Genomic DNA, 12335 nt, shown 5'->3' on the forward strand with positions numbered 1-12335 from the left:
ACAAGATCACTGGCCGTGAGCCCTAAGAAGTGAAGGGGGGTGGGGAAGAATAACAAATGGGGTGTGGCCCTTTCGGGATCCAAACCATGACGGTATCCCATGTCCTATTCTTGCAGTCTGTTGTGTCGATGACGCCAGACATGAATGGACCGTCCTTGTGGTCGTGGCGTCGGGGCGTGAATGCGATGCTGACCGGCTTAAATGCGCGGCAACCGACGTCGGATAACTTTTTGGGTGGGTCTTGTTGACGAATGCGTATGTGGCAGCGGTCTGGATGCCTGGAATGCCCCCTTGTTTGCATCCAGTTTGCTGAAGCGGATGACCGACCCAATCAGTGGATAGATAAGGTACCTTATTGGATGGCAAAGTTTGTCTGGACCGTTCAATCCGAACGGTTGTGGGCGGTTTGACAATGCGTGTTGGAGATGCCTTTAGGTGGGTATAAAGCATATAATGGTGGCTTGCCTAGTCTGTCTCTATTTTCAGAAGGAGGGGGTGATGGATAGGCCACATGAGAAAAAAGGTCAGACATGAGGAAAGTCAAATATGGATGATGGAAAACAGGATTGGCTATAGTAATAAACTGCAAGTAGCAGTCATTTTGGTTCACTGACTGCACGCGTAAAGAGTGAAAAGGCAATTAATGGACAAGTATTCATGTGTATTCCACCGCTGTACTTCTTGGGCGCATGTCACATGTTCTCTTAAGTTTGTCCTTGGAAAGGAACAGCTTACATAATGAAACCGTACGTAAAGCCATTCCGCAAGACTGAACACAACTTGTACGTATATACACCTGGTACTTGTACGTACGTACGGACACATACATCTCATGTACTGCTGAGCAAATGACACATACTCATACAATTTATGCCAACAGCCTAGCACTAAATAAGCCTCACGGGTTAGGACATGGGCAGGACAGCTCTTCTTTGTGAAGAAGAAGAAGACGGGCGGCTTGCTCTGGTGATCAGAAGGTGAGGAAGAAGCGCTTGTTCCTGCTCCTGCGGCGGCCCATGGAGTCGGCGGCGACGAGGTTCTTGGCGATGAGCTTCTGCGCCTGCCGGCTCTTGATCTCCACCCTCATGCTGTCCGTCTTGCCCATCTGCTCGTACGCCGCCGCCGCCGCCTTCTTTCCGCCGACGCCGGCCCGCATCTTGGACCTGAGCCCGTCGACCAGCTTCCCCAGCTGCCCCATCATCACCATGGATCTCCCTTCCCACCGGAAGAAGACAATCTTCACACATATACAAAAAATAAGCAAATTTGCTGAATTCTACCGGCTACGGCACGAGGAAGTGAGACCCCTATCGGACATGGATGACAGAAACGAGAGCTAGATACCTGAGGAGGAAGAGGCAGATCAAAGCACTGGCTGGGGCAAAAGCATACAGAAGTGAGGAGGAGAATACAGGTGGTACCCGTGGTGGTTAAATAGAACCATGCAACGGAAAAGCCGTCGAGTTGGTCACGTAGCAATAGAAAACGACCTGAAAAGAAATGACTTTTCTTTTGCAGGGAAGAAACGAAATGAGAAAAAATGACACCAAAAGTTAAGACAACTTCTGTTACAGGGCAATGCAATTAATGTGGATCATAGTCAAGCCTGCACATGGCGGATCTGTTACGATGTCCTATTGGTCTTAGCTAATGGTGGCGAGGTCTGCTTCCGGGGAAGCAATGTCTGAATTAGCATGCATAATTAATCAAGAAGGCCATGGCCCATGTGTTTCTCATCGCCGCTCGATGAAGAGACGAAGGCATGCGACCTAAATTTAATAAGGTTCCGTGCATCCGTCGACGCACAGGCCTTCTCAAATAACAAATGCAACGAAAATGTAATTCTTTCAGAAAAATACTGCAAGGTGATATATGATCGTAGCTTAATCAGATCACGAACGTCATACAGTGATAACGTTTACTACCTAAGAGCATCCACAACTGCGTGCACTAAATCCGGCATCATATACGGAGGCGTCCGCGGATAATGACCGGGCAATCCTCAAATTCCGGCATCCACATCCATGGTTCTCAAATTCGTACATTATATGCATACTAAAATATGCAACGTGAATGAAACTACATAGATCACCAATCCGGCATAGAAATGCGCATTTCGATCACCAACACATTTCAAAGTATCGACATAGCTCACACAACTCATATAGATAATGGACATGTTTAAACTAGATTACCAAATACTTAAAAATAAAGACGGAGACGACGGAGGTTCACCACATCAGCCTTTTGCCCTTCCATTCGCCAACGTCCACGGCTTGAGGTGGGTAGTCGGAGCCGTCGGACGAAGATGAGAGGACGATGTAGCCCTTCATCCTCCGGACGATGTTGTCCTGCTTCCGGTTGATCTTGACCACCTGTGCAGTCTCGTGTGTGGACTGATCCAGGCCTATCCGAAGCACCTCAGTGTTCTTCCTCCGGAGCCCGTCGACGTCCGGCTTCACCGTAGTATGTGAAGACGATTGACCCAAGCGAGGAGCCGCTTCTCCTCGTCGTGCACCACGACAATCCGTCGCGGCGGCGGGAGGACATGGCGACAGCCTCCGACGCGGCTGCCATCTCCCTTGCCCTTTTCTTATCACGTATTGTGTTGCGTGCCTTCAACTTTTGTGTCCGCATCAATGGCGCTAGTGGAGTGGGCACTAAAACCCACCTATGCCCATACATAGTAGCAACCGAAGGGGAGGAGCTCGAGAGAGGGGTGGCGTCGATTGAGCCGCTCGCGCGGAGTTACGCGCGGGGTAGGAAGGTCCAACTTCGGTGTCGGAGCTTCAGTCACGGGCGACAGGTGGTGGAGTAGAAGATCTAGAATTGGTGCCCTTGTCCACCCACGTCTGCAGCACGATTCGAAGGGCCCGATCGTCCTCGTCGCTGGCCACATTGCGGAAGAATCCGTTCGAGTCGTCGTCGTCAGAATTGCTGCCGGTGTTGAACATGCTGGCTGGAGATCGGGAGTTGACGTATTGGAGAAAAAGAGGAGAAAAGACGGGGAATACCGGAGTGAAGTGAGGGTAGGGTTCGATCTGGTTGCGGATTTTGTGGGCTTGCTATGGTGGGCCAAATTGACGCAACACATGCGCAAGGACGCGTCTGCGCCGTTTTATATTCGTACTATATTTGGGCTGGATATAAGGATGTCGGATATCATGAAAGTTTGAGGTCGATTTGAAGCGTTTGGATGGGTTGGATTTTTTGACTGATCCATGACCGAGCCGCTTACTGGAGCGTTTGATACCGATTTAAAACGCGGATGTGAATGCTTTAAAGATGGACGAGGAAAGCATATCCTTGGTTCGAATTGTTTAGCGTCTGTACGACTTCGTTTGATGCGTCACACCCACACTGCGGTGGCGTTTTTTTGGTCGGTGTATGAAAATAACGGTCAAATCCCCTCGTATATTTTCATAACTGTATAATGGCTCATTATTTAAATAATAATGAAACTTCTCTTTTCATGAAAGCCAACAGAATTAGTGGATTAGGTAGGTATATATTGAGCATACAATGACGGCTTGCGTAAGCTTCTACTTTCTCCGTTTCTAAATATAATCTTTTTAAAGATTTCGTTATGGATTACATTACTACATACGTGACAAAATAAATAAATATACTCTTTAAAATATGTCTATATATACATTCATATGTAGTTTATAGTGAAATCTTTAAAAAAAACTTATATTTAAAAGCGGAGAAGTGTTTGTTTCAAAGGGAGGGGGTGGCGGCGGCTGACGATGGATAAGTCAGATGAGAGAAAAATCAGACATGAGTGATACTAGCAAAAAAGCCCGTGCGTTGCAACGAAAGAGAAAATAACACACGCTTTGAACGTAATATATTAGCACATTTGTGTTGTCGACGATGTTTTCAGTGGTCACACAACGAAAACGCGTTTGAATGTACAATAACTCGGAATAAGATGAGAAATATGTTGTTTCTCCCCACGAGATTTTCCAAAGGTGTGCATGTGTGGTTAACGATGTTTTCTTTCCTCTCAATTTGGTTTTAATTTAATGGATATTTATTGCAATTCGTATGGTCGTCGGAAAGAGAGAAAAAAAAGACAGTGCATTACAGATTAAGTTTGCACCAAAAATAATATTTAAGAAGTATTCAACAGCTAAAAATAACATCCTATTTAGATTCTACACATTTTTTCAATCAAATTTCATATATAACATGTTAAAATCGGAGTTACGGTTTAAAAGATATGGATAATTTTATTTTAGATAAAATATGGATTGATTAACTGAAAAGTCAGGGTTTCGGCTGACTTAAATAAGGACGGCTGGTTGATTACCTGAAACATCAAGGAGTTTTCTGTAAAGTGCAAAAAACGGTTCGGCACTGACTAAAAGATGGACCGCGGGTTGATTATCTAAAACTGTGAGGACTTTTCTGCAAAAGGACAGAAAACGGACTTAAAGTTGGATTGCGGGTTAATTAACTGAAACTGCAAGGGCTTTTCTGCAAAATGACAGACAACGGGCGACAGAAGCGCTGCGCGCTTTATTATTACTAGGAAAAGGACCCGTGCGTTGCAACGGGAGAAGAATAATTATAATCTCCAATGGTGCTGATCATATTATGTCTTTAAAATTTTAGGACATTTCTGAAAATGCATGAACATTTTTTGAATTAGCAAACATTTTTTTCAATTGCACTCAAAAAATAACACACAATTTTTTTTTCAAAATCCTGGACTTTTATTGTTTTCACCAACACTGTTCTCAAAATTATGAACATATTTTTGAATATGCGAATATTTTTACAAAAATCCTGAGCATTTTTTGAATTCACAAACATTTTATTTTTTCTTCAAACTTTTATTTCAAGATTCCCAGTTTTATAAATTGCAAAAGTTTTTCAAAGTTCTAAATTACTTAAACTAAAAAATGGAACAGAAAAATGAAAATAAAAAATGAGACTAAAAACAGAGGCACGAACTGTTTTTATGATTTTTACACGGACTTTTGTTTAAAATCGTTGATTTTTATTTTATGGACATTTTCTCAAAGTTTAAACATTTTTTTATATGCAAACATTTTTCAAAACTCCTGAGTAGTTTTTGAATTCTCAAAAAAGAATGTTTTTTTGAATATATTATTTCGATATTCTCAGTTTCTTAAAATTGAGAAAAGTTGTTTGAAGTTCTAAATTATTTAAAGTAGAAAAACAAAATGGAACTGAAAAGAAAAATAAAAAAACTAAACTAAAAAAACAGGCGCCCACGCATGGGCCGGCCCAAACAGGTGTGTTGCATCTTTTTCCAACACCCAGACCGTAATATAGGAGGTGACTACATGGCCCGGCCCAGTCCGAATATTTTCCTATTTGAAACGTTTTTTATGACTTATAGGTGGCATTGGTGGGTAATTTTAGTCAACTTTAAGGGCAATTTGGATGACGTACGGAAGAAACACTATTTGCTTTATTAGTAGGTAAAGATATCTGTTCCTATAAAAGACCCAGTTGATGATGATGGTGTGTCTGTCATCCGTCATTCCTGACCATCAGATCTGCATCTAATGATTGTGAGGTAAGTTGTGCCAGTTTTGCAACAATACCCCAGTTTGCTCCAATTTGCAAAAAGTCCATTAGTATCTTGAAACCAACCACATCCATCCCTCGTCTCATTAAAACAGCCTGAGGAATATATTTGAGTAAAACGTAATATATATTTAGTGATATATATACCAAAACTAGATGTTTTCCTTTCAAGTTTGTGAACATGTATTGTTCTACTTTGGATCCGTTGCAATCGCGCGGGCACACTGCTAGTATATATATATAGGGGAGATATGAGCAAAGTCAATATGACTGATGGAAAAACTGGTGGCGTCCAGCCGCACTAGTCCGCTTCAGTTTTGTGGCCGCAGTAAACTGCAGCTGCCAGTCAATTCGGTTCACTGACTGCAAGTGGCAGTCAATTTGGTTCATTGAGTGCCTTAAAAGTGAAAAACCAATACGCAGTTATTCATGTGTTATTTCAGTAGTACCTCCTGGGCTCATCTCATTTGTTTTTCAAGTTTGTCCTCGGAAAGGAACAGCTTACCCAATGAACACAACACAAATCCATCTGTAAGACTGAAACAACTTATGTATATAGCATGTACTTGTACGTACGGACATACAGGTTGAGCTGATGACATATACTGATAGTACAATTTTTGACCAAACACATATTGATCCAGATTCCCAGTTTGCAAATGTTGATTTTTCGGAAAGCTAAATAGCAAGTTCACGGGTGAGACAGATATTACATATCACGTACTGCATGTGTGGTTACAGGTGGTAGCAGAGAGCTTCGTGCTGTATGCGCTGCTTTCTTGCGGTTTCTTTACATTCACCAATCACTATGCAACCATACGTACTATCTAAAGCTCACATGTTAGGACATGACATAGCTCTTGTTTTTCAGGAAGAAGACGGCCGGAGAGCTAGAAGGCGAGGAAGAAGCGCTTGTTCCTGCTCCTGCGGCCTATGGAGTCGGCGGCGACGAGGTTCTTGGCGATGAGCTTCTGCGCCTGCCGGCTCTTGATCTCCACCCTCATGCTGTCCGTCTTGCCCATCTGCTCGTACGCCGCCGCCGCCGCCTTCTTCTTCTTTCCGCCGACGCCGGCCCTCATCTTGGACCTGAGCCCGTCCACCAGCCTCCCCAGCTGCCCCATCATCACCATCGATCGATCTCCCACCCACAGGTCAAATTCCCTGCAAGAGAGGCAAAAAATAAACAAGTTGCCAGTTGATGAACTAGCTGAATTCTACAAACCGGATGTTGGACATGCATGGTTGACAGAAACAAGATGATACCTGAGCAGGAAGAGGCAGATCAAAGTGGCTGGGGCAGATGCATATAGAATTGGAGAGGAGAATAGATGTGGGTACCCGTGGTGGTTAAATATATAGAACCATGCAACGGGAAAGCCGTTGAGGTGACGTGGTCATAGAAAACGACCTGAACGAAATGGCTCTAGCTCTTGATTGGAGGGAAAAGACAGACATACAAACACAACCACACCGGCCGTCGAGTTGACGAGATGAATAATGACCACTGATCAATGGGAAATGAAATCAGCGCGAGGAATAATATCGTGGATTGCGTGGGGAATATGGATGGATGGTGCAGCTGCTTCACCAGCGCTAGCCACGTAGCGCCGTCGCAGCCGCGCACTGTCCCGGTGTGAGGTGTATGTATGCAGCGTTCAGACTTCAGACTTGAGTTGAGAGATCTCGGCCGATGAACGGCGGCTCGATCGCTTCTTGTCTTGGGATCCAGGCAAATCTGCGAGGATCGGCCGATCTTTGTGTTTGTCTACGGTTTGAAACTGGGATGGCCGGGTTGATTGGATGGGAGCGAGGATGCCGTGTGGCGGGTCAAAACAGGAGGATGCAGACGCTTGTGACTGTGGATGATGTTAACCGATCTTGGACAAGTGTGCTCGGACCCTGGTATATATGTGACGCGGACCGGCAAAGGTACGTGCGCGCCATTTGTCAACTTCCCGCTGTTTCTTTCTCTGAAGTTTGATTACAATCCAGTCATTGATACGTACTCCTTCCGTCCTAAAATTATTGTCTTAGCTTTGTCTAAAAATAAATGTATTTAGATACTAAAACTTGACTAGATGTATTTATATCTAAATAAATTTAAGACAAGAAGTCTTTGACGGAAGGAGTATATATCTCTAGTGGCATCGACTGACTCGCAAACCTCCACTATATGTCCATCCCATAAATGTTCGAACCACTTTTGCCGTATATATCCGTCTAACAGCCCTATATTCGTTTAGCAGCATGGACGTACAGATTTCGGCATCCAATAGACAAACATAAGGAAGGTTTGTTAGAGTTCGGAAATGCAATTGACCAATCACATGCATGTCCATCTCTTCTCTTTCCTCTCTTACCTACACATGCATGATCCCCTCTTCTCTCTCCTCTCAATCTCACACTAAACCATAAATATCCCATCACATACATGATTTTCACCTATATTTTCTCATCCCAACCGGATACTTTGTAATTAATGGTGAATGTCTCCCTTCATATCATGTCCGTGGACCACATCCACAAAAAAACATATACCAAAAAGATTTGCGGGTCAACCTTGAATTTGCAAGATATGGTCACAAACAAGCGTGGGGTTTTGCGGGCATTTAGACAGCACCAAAGCCCGCGAATGACCACCTTGTTCCACCCCAAACCCTACTTCCTTGCCCACGTGTTTTCCCGTTCGACACAGCTGTCAACATTCATGTCATTGTGGAGTGGCCAGTTAACACTGAAGCCGGCCCTGGGGGGACGCAACCTCTCACTGGCTCTGACATTTAAGCATCGCATCGTCCGAGGGCACCACCCACTGGACACCCAGCCACATTTAAATGCCTTCATTAAACGTGCGCGTGTGCCGATAAACCTACTTCAGCCACACATCCGTTCATGAGCCGGGCGACATTAAGCACAACGTCGGGCAAGCTCCTCGCACGTGCTCGCTATTTAAGGCAGGCCAAACAGAGCGCAACAATCGCACCACTCCCCCACTTCAGATCTCCTCCTTCCACCAGTTACTTCACCCTTTCGATGGCATTCGGCGAGTTGGAAGAGAAGTTCTTCGGCATAAAAGCTGGTTGGGTGGCCTATTGAGCCAGGAAATTTACGGCTCCACCTCTCTCGCCTAGCCCGATGGAGCAGGTTGCCACTCTAGACCAGCGTCGGTTTGAGCAACTCACATTTTTAAGCCACCTCATGGAGGAGTGGCGAGTTGCTCCACACAGGCACACGGGGGAGCACAACAGAGCATGCATCATGGCTAGAATAGACGAGGCCAGACACCGTGCCATCTGTTGTCAAAGTCGGCAGAACCACGCCCGGTCGATGGAGAAAGAAGGTGGTTACGCGAAGCTCAACGAGTCGGTGGCCAGCGTGTTCGCGTCCGCCGACAACAACGAGGAAAAGTAGAACATGGGAGTCTATCGCCGCTTTAGTCCCCAGAAGGCCACTTTTAACGACCAAGATGCGACACTACCATATTTGGGGACGGGACCTTAATACGGATAGAGGCGCATCTCATAGTTTCGCAAGTACAGATGACTATATGGATTGGCTTACACTCGCCACATGCTAAATTATAGGTCACATAACATTACTTCAATCATCCACAAGAGAGGGTCCGGCTACGGACGAAAACAAACGATAAAATTGCAATGAGTCTGTCTCGCTAACCCAGGAGACGACCAAGGTCCTCTACTCGTCGGGGTACGTCATGTACATGCGCCTCCTCTCCTCATCAAACTCCCACTGGAGCTGCGAAGCATCGAACACCTCTGGATTTGCGGTACATGAACCTCTGGTGCTGTAGTAATCTATGAGCCACGGGGACTCAACAATCTTACGTCATGATATCGGGACTAATCAAGTTATTTGGTGTGGTAAGGTTAAGTGTTGAGGTTGCAGCATCACTAAGCATATTTGGTGGCTAACTTATGGGAACACAATTTAAATTGAGTGGTCTATGGATAAACGGACGTCAGCTAATAATGATCAAGAAGTGATCCTGAACACCTACCTACGTGTAACGACTAAGATGCGGTCCTTTCCGATTTGGGGATCGAGGCCCCGAATTGGAAAGGAGCGCATTGTGATAGCCTGGCTTATTAGGGATGATAGACTACTCATATCAATAAGGAATTCCTTCTTTTCCGGGAGCCCATTCGTACAGAACTCTCAGGTTAAGCGTGCTCGGCTTGGAGTAGTTCTAGGATGGGTGGCCGACCTGGAAGTTGGTCCCGGGTGCGCATGAGTGTGGACAAAGTGTGCAGAAAAGACTAGTATTGATATGTGGGGCCAGTCTAGATCCCACCAGGAGTAACGACCGCCGACGGGTGTGTCCGGGGCGTTACAAGTTTGGTATCAGAGCCGACCCTTGCGGACAGGTGTACAGTCATGTTGTTCATGATGTTTGTGACCCGTCGTGGCACACGGCATGGTACATGTACTGGACTGGATGCACAAACGTTTGTACCAAGAGGGAACGCTCCTGTGGCCCAACGAGGACGTCGGTTCCTCTGAGTGGTGGTGTATGTGATAGCCTGGCTTATTAGGGATGATAGACTACTCATATCAATAAGGAATTCCTTCTTTTCCGGGAGCCCATTCGAACAGAACTCTCAGGTTAAGCGTGCTCGGCTTGGAGTAGTTCTAGGATGGATGACCGATCGGGAAGTTGGTCCCGGGTGCGCATGAGTGAGGACAAAGTGCGCAGAAAAGACTAGTATTGATATGTTGGGCCAGTCTAGATCCCGCCAGGAGTAACGACCGCCGACGGGTGTGTCCGGGGTGTTACACGCATCTAAGCGTCTCGCAAACAAGGTATCATAACACATACATAATAACAACAGAAGGACAATCAGGGATTCAATTGCCATCTCATACATTTATAAGAGTACATCACGCATACAATCAAAGTAGTTCCGCTACTGACTACAAAAACAAGTGAAATGGCTATGCTACCCTGCCTGCTGGCCCAAGATCACAACCACGCCTCAATCTTCTGGATAGTTCACGTACATGTGGTCGTTCTCCTCGTAATACTCCCACGCCAACTGCGTGCCGTCGGGATCACCTGTCTCGGGGGTACCTGAATCTATTGATGTTGTGAAGGAATCTGTGAGCCACGGAGACTCAGCAATCTATGACCTCGGTGCCAGAACTAGTCAAGTTATTAGGTTGGATAGGTGGAGTATTTAGGTTGCAGCATCCTAAGCTTGATATGGTGGCTATCTTACGTAGAACATATATGAAGGTGGTCTATACTAGCGGTCGGTAATAGATGATCACTAAGTGATCCTGAGCACCTACCTACGTCAATCATAACCCCACCATGTTCCCGATCGAAGAGAGATCTTCGAAGGGGACATTCACGATTACACACACAGTTGGCAATTTTATTAGCTTATGTTTAAGTTATCTATTACCGGATGTTAACAAAATATTCCAAGTTGCCACATAACCGCGGGCACGACTTTTCGAAAGATTAAACCCTGTAGGGGTGTGTGACAGCCCGAGACCGACGCCCCAGAAGATTCCCCTTTATTTCCGTTTCCGTCGTGTGGTTACTTTATTTTGTGGCGTCTTCATTTAGTTTGCATCATCGCATCATGCATGGCATCTTGCATCGTCTGTCACGTGTGGTGTATTGAGTGTTGTGCTTCGAGTGATCACCGAGTCGTAGAGAGATAGTAGTTCCCCTCTCTCCCCTCTTATTTCGTTTTTGTGGTTGCTAAAAGATTTCAGTTTTAACCCCTTCAAAATAAATTCGTCTTCTTTTAAAACTCATTTTATTAAAGGTGGAGGCAACCCCTTGGGTTTCCTTTATTTTTTCCTTTTGTTTATTTTCTTAAACAGACTCTTTTCCTTTCTCCTTTAAAGAGCCTTTATTTTAATATTTAAATAAAAGGGGTTTGGTTTTATTCTTTTGTAAGAAAAGGGTTTTATTTTATTCTCTTGTTAAAAGGGTTTTATTTTATTTCTTAAAAGGGTTTCATTTTTATTTGTTTTAAAAGGTGCCTAAGCTATTTTTATAGTTGGGTGTATTCTTTTAAAAGGAGTCAAAAGGCATTTTTATTATTATTTTGTTAAAACCTTTCTTTTGGTGGTTGTTTTCTGGTTTTAAAAAGAAAACCAAGTTTTGAAGAAAAGAAAAAAACAAAAGGGTGAAGGAGGAGCCGGCCCAGGCCCACCAAGGCCCCTGCTAACCTAGCGAGCCATGGAGGCTCAGCCGATCCTCTTCTCTCCCCTCTCGCGCAGCCTCCCCAAGCCCCTCGTCCCCGTGTTCCTCCTGCCCGACCTCGTGCCGAGCCCGCCTCCCGCAGCCGTGGCCGTGCGCCGCCGTCGGCTGCCCCTACCCCGCGCGCCGCCTCGCCTGGCTCCTCTCGCCTCCTCTTGCCAAGCAGCTCCCGCCTCGCGCTGCTCGCCCTGGTCTCCTCGCCGTTCCATGCGCGCTCGCCGTGCGCCGCCTCGCCATGGTCGCCTTGGCCCGCTGCAGATCGCCTCGTCCTGGCTCTGCCGCCGCCTCGCCGTCTCCCCGCGCGCCGCGGCCTCCCTCTCCTTGTCGCCCGTGCCCAGCGATCCCGGGTCGCCGCCCATGCCTCTGCCGTGGCCCGAGGTGCCGCCGCCCGCCAGCAGCTCGTCGCTGTTCCGCGCCTGCGCCGTCGTTCCTCGCCATGCCGCCGTGTCGCGGCTCGTCCCTCTCGAGCTTGCTGTTGCCGTTCCGTTGCCGTGTGCTGTGCTGCTGCTAGTGCATCGTGCTGCTGCTCTTG

General features: G+C 46.1%; 2 protein-coding genes across 2 annotated transcripts; both read right to left on the reverse strand.

The window, feature by feature from the left end:
* Positions 1–644: 644 nt before the first annotated feature.
* LOC123431028 lies at positions 645–1386 on the reverse strand. Its single transcript, XM_045114848.1, has 2 exons — positions 1345–1386; positions 645–1237 (listed from the first exon to the last, which is right to left on the reverse strand). Exon 2 carries the CDS (start codon positions 1205–1207, stop codon positions 971–973), a length of 237 nt encoding a protein of 78 aa, XP_044970783.1. The 5' UTR covers positions 1208–1237; positions 1345–1386; the 3' UTR covers positions 645–970.
* A 4831-nt stretch (positions 1387–6217) lies between these two features.
* LOC123431027 lies at positions 6218–7003 on the reverse strand. Its single transcript, XM_045114847.1, has 2 exons — positions 6829–7003; positions 6218–6726 (listed from the first exon to the last, which is right to left on the reverse strand). Exon 2 carries the CDS (start codon positions 6693–6695, stop codon positions 6456–6458), a length of 240 nt encoding a protein of 79 aa, XP_044970782.1. The 5' UTR covers positions 6696–6726; positions 6829–7003; the 3' UTR covers positions 6218–6455.
* Between the last annotated feature and the right edge of the window lie 5332 nt (positions 7004–12335).

This window comes from Hordeum vulgare, chromosome 2H, assembly GCF_904849725.1.
Source record: "Hordeum vulgare subsp. vulgare chromosome 2H, MorexV3_pseudomolecules_assembly, whole genome shotgun sequence".
Classification (NCBI taxonomy): domain Eukaryota; kingdom Viridiplantae; phylum Streptophyta; class Magnoliopsida; order Poales; family Poaceae; genus Hordeum; species Hordeum vulgare.